The following is a 16,745-nucleotide window of genomic DNA, read 5'->3' as shown; positions in this document are numbered from 1 at the left end:
CCCCCCCCCCCCCCCCCCCGTAACTAGTAGAGTCAACCCTGGATCCCGGCATGATTTTCTTCAAACATTGGCTGGATTGGTTGAAATTAACCACTGGAGTGAATATTCCGGGGATTTTCCTAGTCTAAACTGTCTAACCGCATAGCAACACCAGAAAGGAGCTGGGGTTTACGCGGGGCCCCGCTGAGAGTACGAGGATTTTCCTTTTTGTAAGCGAATGGAGTATGTGGAGATGCTGCTTTTTGCCGTGGAGAAACCCTTAGGCCGGTCTCTCAACGTCAATGAGTAGATTTTGTTTTCTGTGATTCGCTCGTGCAGCTAATCTACCAACATGTGCTTATTCCGGAACTTATAAATGGAGATTGCTAGGGTTGTACCGAGTATACTTACCCAAATAGGTAAAAGGCATCCTTCTCAAAACACAATTTTGCTTGACAACAGATTCATTTTTCTCAGACGTCCTTTGTTCTTATCATTAACTAAGTGAGCACATAATAGTTACAGCTGGTAATTACAACCTCGCCCCAAGACCTTCCCCCGTCTTGCTATCCTCCTGTCTAAGCTTCGTGGCAACATCATCATAAACTTCATAAGCATGCTTCTCCGAGTCAAAATTCAACAACCAAGACTCCCGCTGAAGCTTAACAACTGCCGGGTTTCTCTTGACATATTCCATATCGGCCTTGTGCCATTTATCTCGTGTCGTTTCCCCGGTCTTTTGCGCCTTGAGAACCCGATCGTAACGAATTCGTTCGTAGGCTCGTAGTGCTTCGCGGACGTTAGCAGGGCCACCACACTTTTCGAGGCAGACGGCCAGTGTGGCTCCGTCTTCCATTGACTGCGACGCGCCCTGGATCGATGTAGGGAGAAAAGGATGTGCGGCGTCTCCAATGAGTGCAATACGTCGTTTCGGGCTGATCCATGTAGGTAAAGGATCTCGGTAGATTAGTTTCCAGTCAACGAGGTAGTCTGTCGGTGTCGCTTTGATAATCTCCTGTACGACGGGGTCCCATCCCTCCACGACTTTGAGACAGTCTTCGATCTTGCCTGGAGCGGACCATGATTCTTCTATATCTGTGTCGTCCTGGTACCGTCAGACTCTTTCTCCAAGGAATCTGCCTATGAAATACAGACCTTATGCGTGCACACCCAGCTAAAGTCCTTACCATTTTTGAGCGAAGCCGCCAAAAAGTGTACATCAGGTCCTATCCACCCCCAATGTGTATCCCCGTTCTTCCACAAATGATCGGTCAAGGGAGACTTCAAGTTCGTGGAATCAAACCATGAACGGTAAATCGCATAACCAGACGATATCGGTTTATCTTCGTATCCCAAAACGATCTTCCGTCCTTCTGATCGCACTCCATCCGCGGGGAAGACTACGTCTGCGGTAAACCTTTCCTCTACACCCGTTGCGACATTTCGGGCCAAAACGCCCGCTTCATTTTCATCTTCAAAATAGTCAATCACCTTTTGACCAAGTCGGATATCAATACCCCGAGCCAAAGCATGCTTGAACACAATCTCGTGGATCTCGCCTCTGTGTCCATTGAACTTCTTCCCATAGCTTTCTTCAGCGTCCCAATGCTGCGCAATTAGATAATCACCATCCCATGTCACGAAATTGATACGATCGGTATTGTGGCATAGAGGATCCAACTGTTCCTCTACCCCTTCCCATTTCTGAAAGATGCGGCCGCTATTAGGTCCGAAGGAGATGATATCGCCTAGGATCTTGAGTTGAGGGAATGATTCGAGGACGAGAACGTCGTGGCCCTTGCGGTGGCATTCAATTGCTGCTGTGAGACCGGCAAAGCCAGCGCCAACGATGAGCACATTGATACCTGTGGGAGGATTCCGACGATATTGAGACATGGTGAAGCTGGTTTTCGGGAAGTACTATAAGATTATGCAAGGGCTACAGAGGCTGGAGAAGGATGTATTTGGCTATACTCTTTATCTACTGATTGAACCAAGTTCTGACATGGGCTGCGACAATACTCAGTAAAAGAAAAGTCGTATCTTAGTTAAGAAAGTATTCCCGACTTCTTACTCGATCACCCGCGGTAAAATGTGGAGAGGATAAGACATGAGAACGGATTTGGGGGATTCCCCGCGAAAAGAAGACGTGGATTAGTGTGGAGGGGAGACGCGGAGGTTTGACCCCCAGATCCTTGGAATGTCGTCCACTCTGCCTGTTACAATTAGTATTTCTAATCGTAGTACTAAGTCAAATGACAATATCCCTGTTTGGTCATTCTCGGTCACAGTAGCCCTGCGTGGGACCGGAGACAACCCGCTTGAACTTGACTGAGTACATGCTCGGTAATTGCTGTATGACTTCACTACCGATTATAGGAACAAAAAGAGTGACACTTAGAAGTGGAATACAGCTATAACCGCACTATCGTGTACTGCTCCATGATCAACGACTGAAGCTATATTGGGTGACAGATGTGCATGATGTCGCTCATCACCTCCACCGGCATCGTGCACCTGCTGTATGCACAGTACATATACATCATCCCCAGTCTATTCATCGCAATATTGCTCGGGATAGCGATACATGACTACATCCTCTCTCTACGCATGCCTCCGGGTCCTCGTCCTCTCCCCTTCGTCGGCAACAGAATCTCCATCCCCAAAAAATCACCATGGATCCAATTTGAGAAATGGTCCCAAATCTACGGACCAATCTATACCCTCTGGATGGGCCGAAGACCAACAATAATCATTTCCGATCCCAACGTGGCGGTGGACTTGCTCGAGAAAAGAAGCAACAAATACAGTTCTAGACCTCGATTTGTGGTCATGGGTGAATTGTACTGGGATAATGCGAGCATACTCGTGCAACCCTATAGTCGAGAATGGCAACTTCGACGAAAACTTTTGCATCAGGCGCTTAATCCTCAGGCTTTGAAGGTGTATAAACCTATCCAAGAAGCGGAGGCGACGAGGCTTTGTCATCAGCTCTTTCTGAACCCGGCGGCGTATGAAGGGTTGATTGATCGGTTCACGTCTAGTGTGGTTTTTAGTATTTCGTATGGGCATCGGATTGACTCGATGAATGCGAAGGTTATTCGTCAACGCTTGGAGTTCATGCAGTATGCTGCTTCGTTGAATGTGCCGGGGAAATATCTTGTTGAAAGTATACCTGCTCTGAAGTATCTTCCAAACTGGTTAGCGCCATGGAAGAGGGAAATTCAAGAAAGGGGACGACTTGAAGCTGCGACAAACATGTCCCTTGTCCATCAAATGCAAGAGGAGATGTTTATCAAGGCAGATATTCCAGAGTCCCTCACAAAGATCCTCTTACACGCAAAAGAGGAGGATCCCGAGTCGTTCAGTCTACTGAGTGAGAGAGATTTCTCATTCATCCCAGCATCACTCTTCGGCGCTGGTAGTGATACAACAGCCAGCACCTTGTGCAGTGGTATCCTAATGCTAATCACAAACCCGGAGACTTTACAAGCAGCGCACGCAGAGCTAGATGCAGTTGTTGGGACCGATCGAATGCCAACTTTTGAAGACGAAAAATCTCTCTCGTATATCAACGCAATGTGCTCGGAAATCCTTCGTATTCGTCCCGTTGCCGTCTTGGGTGGTACTCCGCATGCGAATTCCGAGTCGGATGTTTATCAAGGATACTGTATCCCTAAAGGAACGACCATCCTCTCCAATTCATGGGCTATCAATCTAAATCCTCGCTATTATCCCAATCCGCATCATTTCAACCCATTGCGATTTCTGCCGAATAATATTCCCTCAAATTCATTACCCTATCTTCCCAAGGAATATGTAGAGACAACACCCTCTGAAAAAGGAGAACCGCATCCGTCGCGCGACGGACATAGTTCATTCGGATGGGGTCGTCGAATCTGCCCTGGAGCCGGTCTGGCGAGAAATTCACTATTTATTGCTATTGCCAAGATGTTATGGACATTTGATATTCTGCCTGTTACGGAGAAGGATGGGTCAGCGAGAAAGTATGATACGTTCGCGTATACGGAAGGGTTCAATGTCCGACCAAAACCTTTTGAGTGTATTATCAAAGTGAGGAGTGAGAAGCATGCGACTGTTTTGGAGAGGGAGTTTGTTGAGGCGGAGAGGACGATGGGGAAGTTCAGTGCGTTTTCTGAGTAGAATTTTGCTATGTTCAGCCATGGGTCAGTAAGGATTCGTACCCAGGTAGTTTGAAAATGACGGTGTGACAATGTGAGAAGATAGGTTATTCACAATTATATAAGTTCTAATTTTGACTATACCATACATCATAACTTTTGAGCTTCTTAATACGACATGAACAAGTAACTAGGGGCTTGTCGCAAAGTCTTTCAAATATGTGGCTAGTTTCTGAGCTCCGGCTTCATCGACAACGTTGTAATTTGACACGCGAATGCCTTTGCATGGTCTGTTAGTGTGTGCATAACTGCAGCAGAGACCGATTAACTTACCGCCGACGCTTCTGTGACCCTTCAATCCGAGTAGTCCCCTTTCTGTTGCGCCTCGGATGAATGCCCTTTCGGCTTCATCAACGTTTCCTCCCTGAATGGGTTAGCTCGATGCACATGAGGAGGTGGAGATAGATGTACCTTGGTAACGCGGAAACATAAATTCATCCGTGATCGCACGCTTTCGTCGGGAACAACTTTGTAAACCTCTGGGTACGAGTCAAGAACGCCATATAGGAGGGCAGCTTTCTTTCCGGAGAGAGCCTCCTGGCCGCGAACTTTATCGGGGAATGTGGCAAGTAATTTTTTCAGCACTTGGCCAGCCACAAAGACACTTTTAGACAGTTAGTCGACGATATTGAATCAGGAACAGGAAACCTACTCGAATATGCTCAGAGTATTATAAAGACTGTTATTCTTGGCTGCAACCGCGTAGTCCAGAATGGTGGGAGGAACCGGTAGGCCAATCTTTCTCGCCAGGTCGGGTTTACCCTGGCTCAGAATTGAAAGAAGGCTCTTCTTAATCACCACAACTGTGATGCCGGGTAAACCAAGATTCTTCTGTGCGCCAAAGTAGACAATAGAGAACTGGTCAAATGGAATGCGTCGCGAAAGGATTGTTGACGAGAAGTCTCCCACAACAAGAGTTTGGTCGTCGGATGCTCTTGATTCAAGAGTCTTGGGGAAACTGGGCCATTCAACACCGTCCACAGTTTCGTTCTCGCATAGATAAATCATGGCGGGTTTATCACTTAGCTGCCAGGTGGATTCGTCTGCGATTTTTCCGAATTTGCCATCATTGAGTTTTCTGGAGTCTGTTGCGACATTGACATGTGTTGGTCCCAGTAACCGGACGGCTTCCTGATTAGCCTTCAAGGACCATGACCCGGTCACAAGATAGTCGAGTCGCAAGTCCGACTGCACTTTTTGTTGCAATTGTTTAATCAAGTCCTCTTCATTTATGCTGGGGTTCGCTCGAACGATCTTTTGTCGTTGGGTTTCCACCCAGACGAGCACCGAGTTGTAGACTGTCGCATCGAATTGTCCCGATCCTCCACCTGCCAATTGATACAAACACATTAGCCAAAGCGTGGAGCTGGTATTAACATATATCTCATGCACCTTGCATAATTAGCACGTCGTGTGAAGGGGGTATCTCGAGGAATTCGGCGAGGTCGGCCTTCATGGTATTCACGATATCGGCTGCCAATGTACTGCGATGACTGTGCTCGGCCACTCCACTATCCCAGCAGCAATATCAGTACCAGACTAAATCCACTGTTGTAGAGAGAGGAACAAACTTACAGACCAGTCTCTTGATAGTTGAGCAACGCAGATGCTGCGGTGGTGAGCACATCTGTTGGCAGCCCCGCGGGGCCTGCGCCAAAGTAGACGACGTCTTCTCTCTTCATTGTATATTTCTGTGCTATGTATGAGACCGAGAGAAGAACTGCAATTGGAGTCTTTAAATAAATCAATCGAGAGAACTGAAGAGAAATTGAGTCATCGCATCAGAGAGAAATTGTCCGCCCGCTATCCGAAAATGCGCTGTGATTGGTTGGCAGCTCTTGCCCCGCGCCGATGACGGCACCTACCCTAACCCTAGATATCGGCATCCCGTTATATGTTCTCTCGTGAAGCATCGTCTTGGATTCTTTGCAAATGCTCGGGGACGCAATGGCACTCTTATTGTTATTAGCGGCATGCAGGCTCTCAGTCAAATTGGATAAGGAGATTCAGAGCGTCTTTTATGCCTTCACAATGTCTTAAGCTCCTTGCAAGCGCGTCCTTGGAATGATCTCACTGGTCTCTTTTTATGGGCGAGTCGTAATAGTCTGTGCTAATGCTCAGTCTGGACACCTGACATCGTGCATGGTCCAGATTGATGAATTGCTGGAAAAGGCAGAATTATTACCGGACACTAATACATATAAGCACATCTCTTTGTGGCCATATGCAGGGATCTGTCGCATGATGGCGTCGCTCTCCACTGCGACTCGTTTGCGTCGTATTCGCGAGAGCCCCTAGATATTCATAAATAGGAGACGCATCTGGATCCTGTCTTCCTGGAACGGCTATGAGAAAAATGTCCGAGATTGCATGCCATATATATTCTTCGCGGACCACACAGCTGATAAAGTGATGTCCATTCTTTTTGTGACTTTGTGACTCGACATCGACCCCGGACTGTTTCTCAACTTCCCCGAATGTTCTCTGCATGCCTTTAAGTTCGCGGGGAAGTTCAGGACTTACTGCTTTTCGAGCATTTATTCTTGGCGGATACTGGGTAATATCCGAAATGGCTGTTAACGGTATGCTCTCAATCTCAAGCAGCACAAGCATTGCGCTCTAATATATAATCAACAAGAAGTTATTCCTGGTCAGGGTTCCGACAAGATCGACGAATTCAATGAGGAAAAGAAGCTCTCGCAAACGCAACGAAAAGATGAAGATGTCGAGCGTAGCTCAGTAACGACCGAAAAGATGGATCAAGTCGAGGAGAAAGTGCTGGAACCTCGAGATCCAAATTTGGTCGATTGGGATGGCCCTGATGATCCAGAAAATCCGATAAATTGGACATCCAAGCGAAAGGCTATTGTCACCGTCTCCATAGCACTGATTACATTCTTGACGTATGTTCCGTTCATTCACCGAGTCTGCTGCCATACTAAATCTTCTCACTTAGGCCCCTGGGTTCATCCATGTTTGCGCCCGGTGTCCCCAATGTCATGCGGGACTTCAAATCTAGTAATGAATCTCTTGCGGCATTTGTCGTACCGGTATATCTGTTAAGCTACTGTTTTGGTCCACTTGTGATCGCTCCACTGTCCGAGATGTACGGACGCCAACCACTCTATACAATCTGCAACGTACTCTACACCGTCTTCAACGTGGCTTGTGCCCTGGCCCCAGAGATGGGCAGCTTGATTGTGTTTCGGTTCATTTCAGGACTTGCTGGCAGTTGTCCATTGACTCTAGGCGCCGGTTCACTCGCAGATATGATTCCACAGGAAAAGCGTGGTGCTGCCATGGCTGTGTGGGCGCTAGGTCCTCTCCTAGGGCCTGTTATCGGACCTGTTGGTGAGTCGCTAAATCCTTTGTTCAGTAATCACCTTAGAGCTAACATATCATTGATAGCTGGCGGCTATCTCACCCAAGCCAAAGGGTGGTGGTGGACGTTTTGGGTTCTGGCCATAGCGGTAGGGCACATCTCCCCCTGGATTAGAGGTAGTTGCTAATACTTTATGATAACAAGGGAGGCGCTGTGACCATTTCATCACTGATCTCATTGCGTGAATCTTATGCTTATGTCATTCTTGACCGCAAGGCTAAACGACTGCGAAAGGAGACCGGCAATCCCAATCTTCGTTCAGTATTAGACACAGGACGGACACCGAAGCAACTATTCATGTTCTCCATCGTTCGCCCAACAAAAATGCTCTTCATGTCACCAATAGTGTTCCTGTTGTCACTATACGTCGCAGTCATCTACGGATACCTCTATCTACTCTTCACAACAATACCAAACGTCTTCGAGGTTCAATATGGTTTCTCTCAGGGTTCTGTTGGTCTCCCATACTTGGGTACCGGTGTTGGTTTATTGATTGGTCTGGTCATTCTCGGTGCCACTTCAGATCGTCTTTTGAAACGTTTGACAAGGTCTAACGGCGGGGTCTCGAAAACGGAATATCGATTACCTCCAATGTTCTTCGGATCCTGGCTTGTCCCCATGGCCCTTTCTGGTATGGTTGGACTGCGGAAAAGAAGGATGCTTGGATATTGCCTATCTTGCGCACATCTTTCCTTGGTATTGGGATGATTATTGCCTTTGTAGGTTCTGCTTAGTTTAGGCCGTTGTCTGTTGTCTAATATTTTATTTCACAGATGTCGACAACAACATATCTTGTTGATGCTTACACAGTATACTCAGCCTCCGCGATGGCCGCATACACGTTGCTTCGATCTCTCATGGGTGCGCTTTTGCCCCCAGCAGGAGGGAGGATGTATCGAACTCTAGGCCTAGGGTGGGGAAATTCCTTGCTTGGATTCATTGCATTGACACTGGCGCCTATACCGTTAGTTTTCTATCGGTGGGGGGAACGGATACGCAACAGCAAGCTCTTCAAGGTTGAATTCTAGCGGTGCAAAGACATTGGCACAGGTCGCTATTTATCTAGATCTGATTTTGTATGTTTGAATAGAAACTAATATTAAGTAATCTATTTGACAGAGTTTAGGATCTCCATGTCCTGAAGCTGAACTCCTAATCATTTAATCCGTTATCAAACTCACCACTAAGTGCTAAGGGCTTTTCTACCTAGGTATACCATCTCTATCAAATTAAGAACAGTAAGCTGTTTACCAGATCCTCATCAGACCGGAAAAGCCCTATATCATCAGATCTAAACCCTAATAAACACGGGCATAATTTCAATAGGACAATCAAATTCTCTCCACTGTCCCTTTTCTAATTGGAATCTGTATCCCTGAGAAGATTTCCTCCCAATCTCACCTGTCCCCATTGAGCCATCCGCGTAGTAGTGCCATTCTCCCTCAGGAAGATAAACGGATCGCTTTTTTTGACCTGGATACAATATCGGTGCGCAGAGATACTTGGAGCCATACATATACTGATCCTCAACCTCCCAGGCAGTCTTGTCTTGGGGGAATTCGAGGAAGAGTGGTCTCATAACTGGTGTCCCTTTCTCGTGAGCCTCCTTCATAAGTTCCCTGGTATAGTCCCGCAATTGCTCACGGATCTTTAAATATTTCTTGCATATGGCATAAACCTCTTCTCCATAAGACCAAACTTCATTTTCCGCTCCTGACAGACATGTTGCACCACCGGTAGTACCGTGCTGTGGTTGTCTCGGTTCTCGATCTCCGTGAAGTCTCATAACAGGACAAAATGCGCCCCATTGGAACCAACGCACAAGTAACTCTCGGAATGATTCTTTGGTTGGATCTCCACCGTGGAATCCGCCGATATCTGTCGTCCACCATGGAATTCCTGCCATGCCCATGTTAAGACCCGCCGCTAACTGGCAGCGCAGTGACTCCCAGCTAGACGCAATGTCGCCGCTCCAGACCAAAGCGCCATACTTTTGAGATCCTGCCCATGCGCATCGGAGCAGGTTGACGATATTCTTCTGTCCTGCTTCTGTTTGGCCTTCGTAGAATGCTCTTGCATATTCTCGAGGGTATATGTTGCCAATAGTGACGTTTGAGCCGAGGTGGTATCTGTAATTGTCGAAATCGTAGGCTGAATACTCTGGCTCAGCTTCGTCGAGCCAAAATACCTTGATGCCTTTAGAATAATAGTTTTGACGTGCTTTCTCCCAGACGTATTTTCGCGAACCTGGATTGGTGGCATCAAAATGTACGGTTTCGCCTTGGAAGTTCATGGCTGTACGGATACCACGATCTGTGCGGATGAGATAACCTTTTGCAAGCATCTCCTCATAGTTTTCCGATTTGATATCGACCGTGGGCCATATGGAGACCATGAGTTCAATCTTGAGCTCGTTGAGTTCTTTGATCATTGCATCTATCAAGCGTTAGAATGAGAATTTCCTAGGAGCGAAAAGGTAAACATACCCGGATCTGGCCAATACGTAGGATCAAATTTCCATTCTCCTTGCAATGGCCAATGGAAGTAATCAATCACAATCAAATCGATAGGTAGTTTTCGTCTTCGATATTCTCGTGCAACACTCAGCAATTCCTCTTGAGTCTGATATCGCAGCTTACACTGCCAAAAACCAAGTCCATATTCAGGCATCATAGGAACCTTTCCGGTAACATCCGCATACGCTTCGACAATCTCCTTTGGTGAATCTCCCGCAACGATCCAGTAATCCAAAACTCGGGTAGAATATGCCTCGAACGACATGATATTCTTACCCAGCACTGCGCGACCAACACCAGGATTATTCCACAATAAACCATACCCAAGCGAAGAGACAGCAAAAGGTACAGAAGCCTGTGAATTACGTTGCGCAAGTTCTAAGTCAAGACCTTTCAGATCGAGATATGGTTGCTGATATTGTCCCATGCCGTAGATCTTCTCGTCCCGTTCAACACTTTCTAGTCTCATGGTTAAATGGTAATCATCACGACCGGCGCGGGGCTTGAACTCGCGTGCTTCGACGAGTAAAGCAGAGCATTTCGGATCTAGTTGATCGTTGCGATTGCGCATGTACTCTTCTAGAAGTAACTGGCCCGTTTGCGCATTTCGAATGATAATTTTGCCTCGTGGAGAGATGTTGGCAGTTATTTTGCCGTTTGTGATCGTTCCACCGGTGGTGTCGGACTCTATATTGATTGTTGTTTTGTTCGATGTTGGACTATCTGGAGGGGAAGAAGATAATGCCCAGTCTTGGTTTGAGGGGAGTTCGGGCTGATGTGTTGCACGGATGCGAAGAGCATTTGGGCCCCATGGCTCGATGAAGACTTTTTCAAAGTCATATTGATAGATTATGCGATGGTTTTCAGTATCGTGTGAGAGCATTTTGACCGATAGCTAACGAGTCTGAATGTCTTTTCGCTACTAATAATATTCCCGACTGGAGAATTGAGTCCGTCTTGTCAGATGCTCATCTATCACCACGGAAATAATGAGGATCAAATTTGAAACGAGCTGGAGGTCAGCAGCAACGTCTTTATGTACACATCACACAGAACTGCGGGGTATGTACAAATCATCGTCATCCTCCCTTATGATGGTACGGAACTCCCTAGTTATGTACGGAGTAGATAGATGCGGAGATGAGTGGTTAAACTACGGACTGCTTTCCGATCCATGAGATTCTGATGTGGTACAAAGTGCAAAGCCAGCTATATAGCTGAAGGGACAACATTTGTGTTGTTTCTCGTCCTGCAATTGGTTGGTATTCAGGCTAATCTCTTTTTCTATTCGTGTGATTAGCCTGCTCACCAAGAATGAAATCGGCAATGAGGGTTGGAGGGTAGCCCGCAGGAAAATTTCCTAATACGGCAAGTTCTGAAACAGGCAGGCGAATTGGGTATATCGATTCTTCAAGCGACTACACCCCACGTACAAACAAGTTGAACAAAAACTGATTGACTCTAAGCGGCTTAATGCAGAGAACCTTGGAGTCATACAAACTTGGTTTGATCGTCTTGAAATTCAAGTTCGTATTAACAAGATTACACCTTCAAATACTTGGAACTTTGACGAGGCCGGATTCCGCGTTGGACAAGGCAAAAGGGAACTGGTTGTCACTCAATATCCTCATACCTCTACAAAAATTGCAAGTGCGTCTTCTCGAAAATCCTTGACGATAATTGAGAGTATAAGTGCAGCCGTAAATGTGATCCATCCATTTGTTGTTATTGCTGGTAAGAATCACTTGGAGGAATGGTATCAACATCTTACAGAAGAGGATTATATCGCCGCTTTTTCCGAGAAAGACTTCTCAAATGCTGATCTTATATACGAAAAGCCTCATCATTTTGATATTTCAACTCAGCAATACGCGAAAAATGGTTATCGATTGCTTTTCATGGATAATTGTACGGCGCACCTATCATACAACTTCATCCAGTATTGCAAGGAACAAAAGATCATTGTATACTGTTTTTTACCTCATGCGACACACATTCTTCGGCCATTAGATGATATTCCGTTTCAGGCTTATAAGCATTACCACGGGGTGGCCGTTAACAACCAGGCGCGTGCTGGAAGCTATGATTTTGACAAATATGACTTCCTTTTCATCTGCCAGCCGTTCGCAAGCAACCCTTTACAACAAGAGTTATACGCGCCGCTTTCCGTGATATAGGGATACATCCATATAATCTGGAAATTGTGATAAATAAGCTCAATGTCTCCGAGATTATTGACGCGGTTCCTATATTGAAAATTTTTGATGGCAATGAGCAAGGTATCCCTAGGTAACAGTCTCAACTGCTGAGGCAAATCGACCTAGCATCGAGGCTATCATCAATAGGGCTCTCAGCTAGGAGAAACAAAGCAGAGCTACTTTCAAAGGCAAAAAGACAGCCATCGTATACTTCACTTGAAATATAGATTGATGAAGCAGTGCTGTATTCACAGTCAAAGGAGAGTTAATTAAACTGAAAGAGTATGCCAAGCTTCTTGGGGTAGTCATAGACTCTCAACTACGCTACAAACAACATATTTCCTGAGTAGCAAGTAGAGGACTAAAGGTTGCTATGGCACTAAGGAGGCTAAAACGATCTCCCCACAAACTGCAAGGCAGTTGTTCATAGCAACAGTGGCGCCTATAATAGATTATACCTCTAGCATGTGGATGCATGCCTGCAGGACACACGGAACGTAGTGCCTAAACAGAGCGCAGAAGATAGAGGGTATAGCAGTCACAGGTGCCTTTTGGAAAATCGCCATGATAAGTGGTGGAAGTTAAAGCAAATATTTGCTTATTCAAGGAACAACATACAGAGGAAGTAACGAAATTGTGGGCTGATATTTGCGTACTTCCTAGAACGAACCCGCTAACGAAGCTAAGAGTCATGATGACTTGGAGGCTTTCCTCTCCATTCCAAAGAATAGTGCAGACACTAAGAAGAGAAGTAATAGATAGAATAGAAACCATCAATACGTATGCAGTATCATCTAGAATAGATCGGCTGCAGATGGGATGTGAACATGATAGGGAGAAAGCCATCGAGATTGTTAACAGTGTAGAAGGTATCCTAATTGCCACAAGCTTGTCCGTCAAGGGTGATATAGTAGTATGGGAGGAAGTATTAGGGATACCCAGGTCAATATTGCAGAGAAGAAGATGACTAGCTACACTGTCATGCTAGTAAGACAAATAGAACAAAGCCCATACACAGCTGAATTAGAAGTGATAGCAGTAGGATTGAGGCACATTCTGCTATAGATCTGTAATAGATAGGTAATTATCTTTAGTTGTAGCTGGTAAGCATTGGCTACAATTATTGTATTAAGGTTGAAGGAAGAAATAGCCACTCAAAAATCAACAATAGAGGGATATGAGCCAGAAAAACCATCATATCAAGCTAAATTAGCTGCTATGAAACTTGCCATCACCAAGTAACAACTGAACAAAGCCCTTCTAGATAGATTGGGTAAGTACTCGAAGGCTATTAACACAGTATTACTAGGAAAGCACACCTGCAGCCTATATAACGGGCTGAAGCGGAAAGAAGCTATAGTCCTAGCTCAACTTTGGACAGGGATAACAAGGCTTAATAGTTATCTAAATAAGATTAGGGCTGCGGAGTCAGACCTTTGTATCTGTGGGCAGGCAAGTGAGATAGTAGAGCGTTTTTTATTCTGTTGCACAAAGTAGACAATAATAAGAGATGGCATGTTACAGTGTTCAGAAATAAGAAGAGGGAGTTTGTCATTCTACCTTGGAGAAAAGTATGAGCAGACCCAGAGCAATGTCGACCAAATATCAAAGCGGTACGAATAACAATTAAGTGTATGATGTTGACAGGAGGGCTTGACACAGAATAGGAACATGAACTAAGCCAATCACAGCAGAACCAACATTAACTAACTATTCCTACTTTCACGTACAGTAGACCCCGCTGCAGCTGCCGAAGATAGGACACTTCACACTTAAAGAAGATAGCCTTTGAGCCGGTCTATCAATCTTAACTCACTAGGGGTTGGGAACCCTAGTTCGACAAAGTCTTAATTGCAAATACCAAGACAGCACGCCAAAGCAGAAAGAGCATGCATGATGCTTTTAGGAGGATAGGTTATTCATCCGCCACCAATTACAAATTGTTGCGCTTTTCGTTCAAATCTCTAGCAGGCTCCCACTTCACTCGGATAGGCTCATGCTCTCTGCTCCTGATGTGAGTTTCCTTGTTCCATAGCTGAAATTTAAGATCGGCCGGCCCAACCACAACTTTCACGTCAAATGTTGCTCTCAAATAAGCAGGCTTGAAATTATACCAGTGGCGGTTTTTCAGCTTTTTATCCACGTAACCGGTGGGGATGTCGAGACTGCATACTCGTTGTGCACCACCCTGATTCATGCTCCGAGGAAGATTATCGGGCGAGAGAGTCGACATGACGATGTGAACTTTGTATATTTCGTTGTCTTCGTCGAGTTCCATTTTGAGTTGGAACGCTTTTGCTATTCCTGTGTGCGGGATTGGCTTTCCCTAGAATCCACCGCATATTGTTATAGCGTGTTAGAGTTGAAAAACAGATAGCAACGAGTGAGACATACATACCTGAATGACGAGCCAATCTATCTGACGTGTTGCATATATATTGTTGTCGCGAGGATCCAGCCTTATTGGCTCCGCAACATGTCTTACTGGGTCGTAGATCTCGTCACATATAATTCCGTAACTCACAGGAGAACACCTCGATTCGAAAATGACCACTCCTTGCTGGAGTTGCTGTGTTCGGTCTAGCACTAAACCATGAACCACAACAAGTTGGCTGACGAAGGATGTCATATCAGCATCCGAAATTGTGACAAAAGATGGAGGGTAGACTGACGGTTCATCTGCCATGAGAACATGCATTCCCGTTTGATCAGGAATTTCACTAATAGGAGACTTAACAGGCAAGCTGTTATACCGATCAAGAAGGCGTTTTCTCACATATGGAGAGCTGCCGAATCCTCCCGAGAGGACAATATACGACTAAGCAACATGTCAGAATCAATCTCACCAAGAACAGGAAATGTGTTGCAAGGAATTCGCACAATTCTCTCGTTCGGGTATTTTGTGCGTGTTTGCTCAATTTGAGCATCGAGGAGGTCACACATTTCGTCGATCTTAACATCAAAGCACCGTTTCAAGATATCCCTTTTCTGGTTTCAACTGACATGATCTCAATGACTTAATATAGGATAATGAAAAGACACACCATGATATTCGCATTTGCCCGTTCTGAATCTCTGCTTCAGGGAAGTCTGATCCAGGTCCCAATGAGGGAACATCAAGTTTCAACCACGGCGTTGAAGTTGCATCAGTGCCAAAGGAGCATTTGAGTCGCTGGAAACGTCCGGATATCATTTTCCATGCTGTGTCAGTTGGAGTCTTGGGTAAGTGATGGCAAATTCTTGATAATCTTTCGCACAACAACTGATGGATAGTTCGGTCGATGAAGACAGAGCCGATGGGTCGTCCTAGAGACGTCAATTATCTAACTTGTAGAAATAAGGCATCTGTTAGTTCTTACCTTCGACGTTGCCTAGTTGTTTGAGGACTGTAGGCTCGCCAGTTGATGACAGCAATTTGAGTACGTTGACATCCTTGCGCTTTGTAAGAAATTGACGAGGAAAAAACGATCTGATAGCGCGATCCGGCTTACAGTTGTTCCCCCTCCAGCATCGCAGACCATAATAGTGTCGCCTCTCTGCAAATCTTGATCAGGATTCAATTTCTAAGGGTCATATCAACAATAAAATCAGTTTAATTGGGAATACCTGATAATGTTGCTTGCAAGCATAAACAGCCGCGGCTTCGGCCTCAGTCAAGCCAATGGCAGCTTGATGATTGGACGATCTCGTCATTATTGCCTGCTCTATCAGAGTCCTAGTTTCTTCAATCATTCGTACATCCTTCCAGGTAGTCGGAACACTGAAGAGAATTTCAACTTTCCGTAATGGGAACCCTGGGATCGTACTGGCTAGATAGTTCATTACATGCTGATAAATGCATTGAATATAGTCTCGAAACCATCGTTGCGCCTCCATCCTGCTGGGACCGCTGTTATCGACGCTATGTTCGTCACGATAATGAGGCGCCAGATGAAGCTTGAAGAACTCGTATATCACGCATGACTGGTCTTCTTGGTCGCAGAGAAACCCCCAGTTTTTCACTGTCGTCGAGTCTGCCTCGTACTCAATACAGGTAGGTACTTTGTTTGCCAACTCACCAGGCAATTTGCCAGGCCAGCGCTGGATTGTCCTTGGTGGTAACCATCCTGGCGCACACGAGTATGCCACTCCTGTTCAATTCATATCACGTTATCCTTTTATACTCATTCCATACGAAGAAAGCGCCGTTCTTACCGGTGTATGTCATACCAAAGTCGACTCCGACAACTATATCTGGATGCCATTCATCTAGATCCACCAGTCGGGACCTGAAAGCAATTACTTCCTTGTCACTCATTTTTTCTTGCGCGGTAAAAAAGGGCTGTCATTTACTGCTATAACTCTGCATCTGCAGAATTGATTTTGGAGGAGCTCCTTTCGAGGGATGCTCGAGCCTTGCAGCTTTCCTGTCTCGGCGAGACTATTTACTGTGTAAACAAACTAAAATAAACCCGCATCACCACCATCC

At 45.7% G+C, this 16,745-nt stretch overlaps 7 protein-coding genes across 7 annotated transcripts, besides 1 other annotated feature; 3 read left to right on the top strand and 4 right to left on the bottom strand.

Annotated features, from left to right (window-relative positions):
- Positions 1-511: 511 nt before the first annotated feature.
- On the bottom strand, positions 512-1,875 carry TSTA_125190 (monooxygenase, putative; the record flags this gene model as incomplete). The annotated part of the gene is made up of 2 exons (XM_002482749.1): positions 512-1,084; positions 1,135-1,875. The coding sequence occupies 2 exons, from the start codon at positions 1,873-1,875 to the stop codon at positions 512-514; spliced, it is 1,314 nt and encodes a 437-aa protein (XP_002482794.1).
- A 588-nt stretch (positions 1,876-2,463) lies between these two features.
- On the top strand, positions 2,464-4,143 carry TSTA_125180 (cytochrome P450, putative; the record flags this gene model as incomplete). Its single annotated transcript, XM_002482748.1, has 2 exons — positions 2,464-2,510; positions 2,532-4,143. The coding sequence occupies 2 exons, from the start codon at positions 2,464-2,466 to the stop codon at positions 4,141-4,143; spliced, it is 1,659 nt and encodes a 552-aa protein (XP_002482793.1).
- Positions 3,965-5,931, bottom strand: TSTA_125170 (phosphoserine aminotransferase). Its single transcript, XM_002482747.1, has 6 exons — positions 5,757-5,931; positions 5,574-5,692; positions 4,834-5,509; positions 4,593-4,785; positions 4,455-4,545; positions 3,965-4,400 (listed from the first exon to the last, which is right to left on the bottom strand). Exons 1-6 carry the CDS (start codon positions 5,861-5,863, stop codon positions 4,312-4,314), a joined length of 1,275 nt encoding a protein of 424 aa, XP_002482792.1. The 5' UTR covers positions 5,864-5,931; the 3' UTR covers positions 3,965-4,311.
- Positions 5,932-6,750: 819 nt separating this feature from the next.
- On the top strand, positions 6,751-8,687 carry TSTA_125160 (efflux pump antibiotic resistance protein, putative; the record flags this gene model as incomplete). The annotated part of the gene is made up of 6 exons (XM_002482746.1): positions 6,751-6,763; positions 6,820-7,084; positions 7,138-7,532; positions 7,590-7,651; positions 7,708-8,282; positions 8,337-8,687. The coding sequence occupies 5 exons, from the start codon at positions 6,751-6,753 to the stop codon at positions 8,269-8,271; spliced, it is 1,299 nt and encodes a 432-aa protein (XP_002482791.1). The 3' UTR covers positions 8,272-8,282; positions 8,337-8,687.
- Positions 8,688-8,704: 17 nt separating this feature from the next.
- TSTA_125150 (glycosyl hydrolase, putative) lies at positions 8,705-11,160 on the bottom strand. Its single transcript, XM_002482745.1, has 2 exons — positions 10,050-11,160; positions 8,705-9,999 (listed from the first exon to the last, which is right to left on the bottom strand). The coding sequence occupies exons 1-2, from the start codon at positions 10,960-10,962 to the stop codon at positions 8,855-8,857; spliced, it is 2,058 nt and encodes a 685-aa protein (XP_002482790.1). The 5' UTR covers positions 10,963-11,160; the 3' UTR covers positions 8,705-8,854.
- A 233-nt stretch (positions 11,161-11,393) lies between these two features.
- TSTA_125140 (uncharacterized protein) lies at positions 11,394-12,256 on the top strand (the record flags this gene model as incomplete). Its single annotated transcript, XM_002482744.1, has 2 exons — positions 11,394-11,419; positions 11,464-12,256. 2 exons carry the CDS (start codon positions 11,394-11,396, stop codon positions 12,254-12,256), a joined length of 819 nt encoding a protein of 272 aa, XP_002482789.1.
- Positions 11,465-12,190: a mobile genetic element.
- Positions 12,257-13,929: 1,673 nt separating the features above from the next.
- On the bottom strand, positions 13,930-16,574 carry TSTA_125130 (uncharacterized protein; the record flags this gene model as incomplete). The annotated part of the gene is made up of 9 exons (XM_002482743.1): positions 13,930-14,603; positions 14,676-14,889; positions 14,950-15,095; positions 15,158-15,260; positions 15,322-15,583; positions 15,637-15,709; positions 15,769-15,813; positions 15,884-16,407; positions 16,472-16,574. The coding sequence occupies 9 exons, from the start codon at positions 16,572-16,574 to the stop codon at positions 14,211-14,213; spliced, it is 1,863 nt and encodes a 620-aa protein (XP_002482788.1). The 3' UTR covers positions 13,930-14,210.
- Between the last annotated feature and the right edge of the window lie 171 nt (positions 16,575-16,745).

This window comes from Talaromyces stipitatus, genomic scaffold, assembly GCF_000003125.1.
Source record: "Talaromyces stipitatus ATCC 10500 scf_1105507295555 genomic scaffold, whole genome shotgun sequence".
NCBI classification, from domain to species: domain Eukaryota; kingdom Fungi; phylum Ascomycota; class Eurotiomycetes; order Eurotiales; family Trichocomaceae; genus Talaromyces; species Talaromyces stipitatus.
This window is presented reverse-complemented; position numbering and strand designations above follow the sequence as displayed.

Coding starts and splice junctions, on each gene's coding strand:
- TSTA_125150 (XM_002482745.1), bottom strand. CDS start 10,962: ATGCTCTCACACGATACTGAAAACCATCGCATAATCTATCAATATGAC. Junction 10,000..10,049: donor TACGTATTGGCCAGATCCGG/GTATGTTTACCT, acceptor AACGCTTGATAG/ATGCAATGATCAAAGAACTC.
- TSTA_125170 (XM_002482747.1), bottom strand. CDS start 5,863: ATGAAGAGAGAAGACGTCGTCTACTTTGGCGCAGGCCCCGCGGGGCTG. Junction 5,693..5,756: donor AACTATCAAGAGACTGGTCT/GTAAGTTTGTTC, acceptor CTGCTGGGATAG/TGGAGTGGCCGAGCACAGTC. Junction 5,510..5,573: donor CGACGTGCTAATTATGCAAG/GTGCATGAGATA, acceptor ATCAATTGGCAG/GTGGAGGATCGGGACAATTC.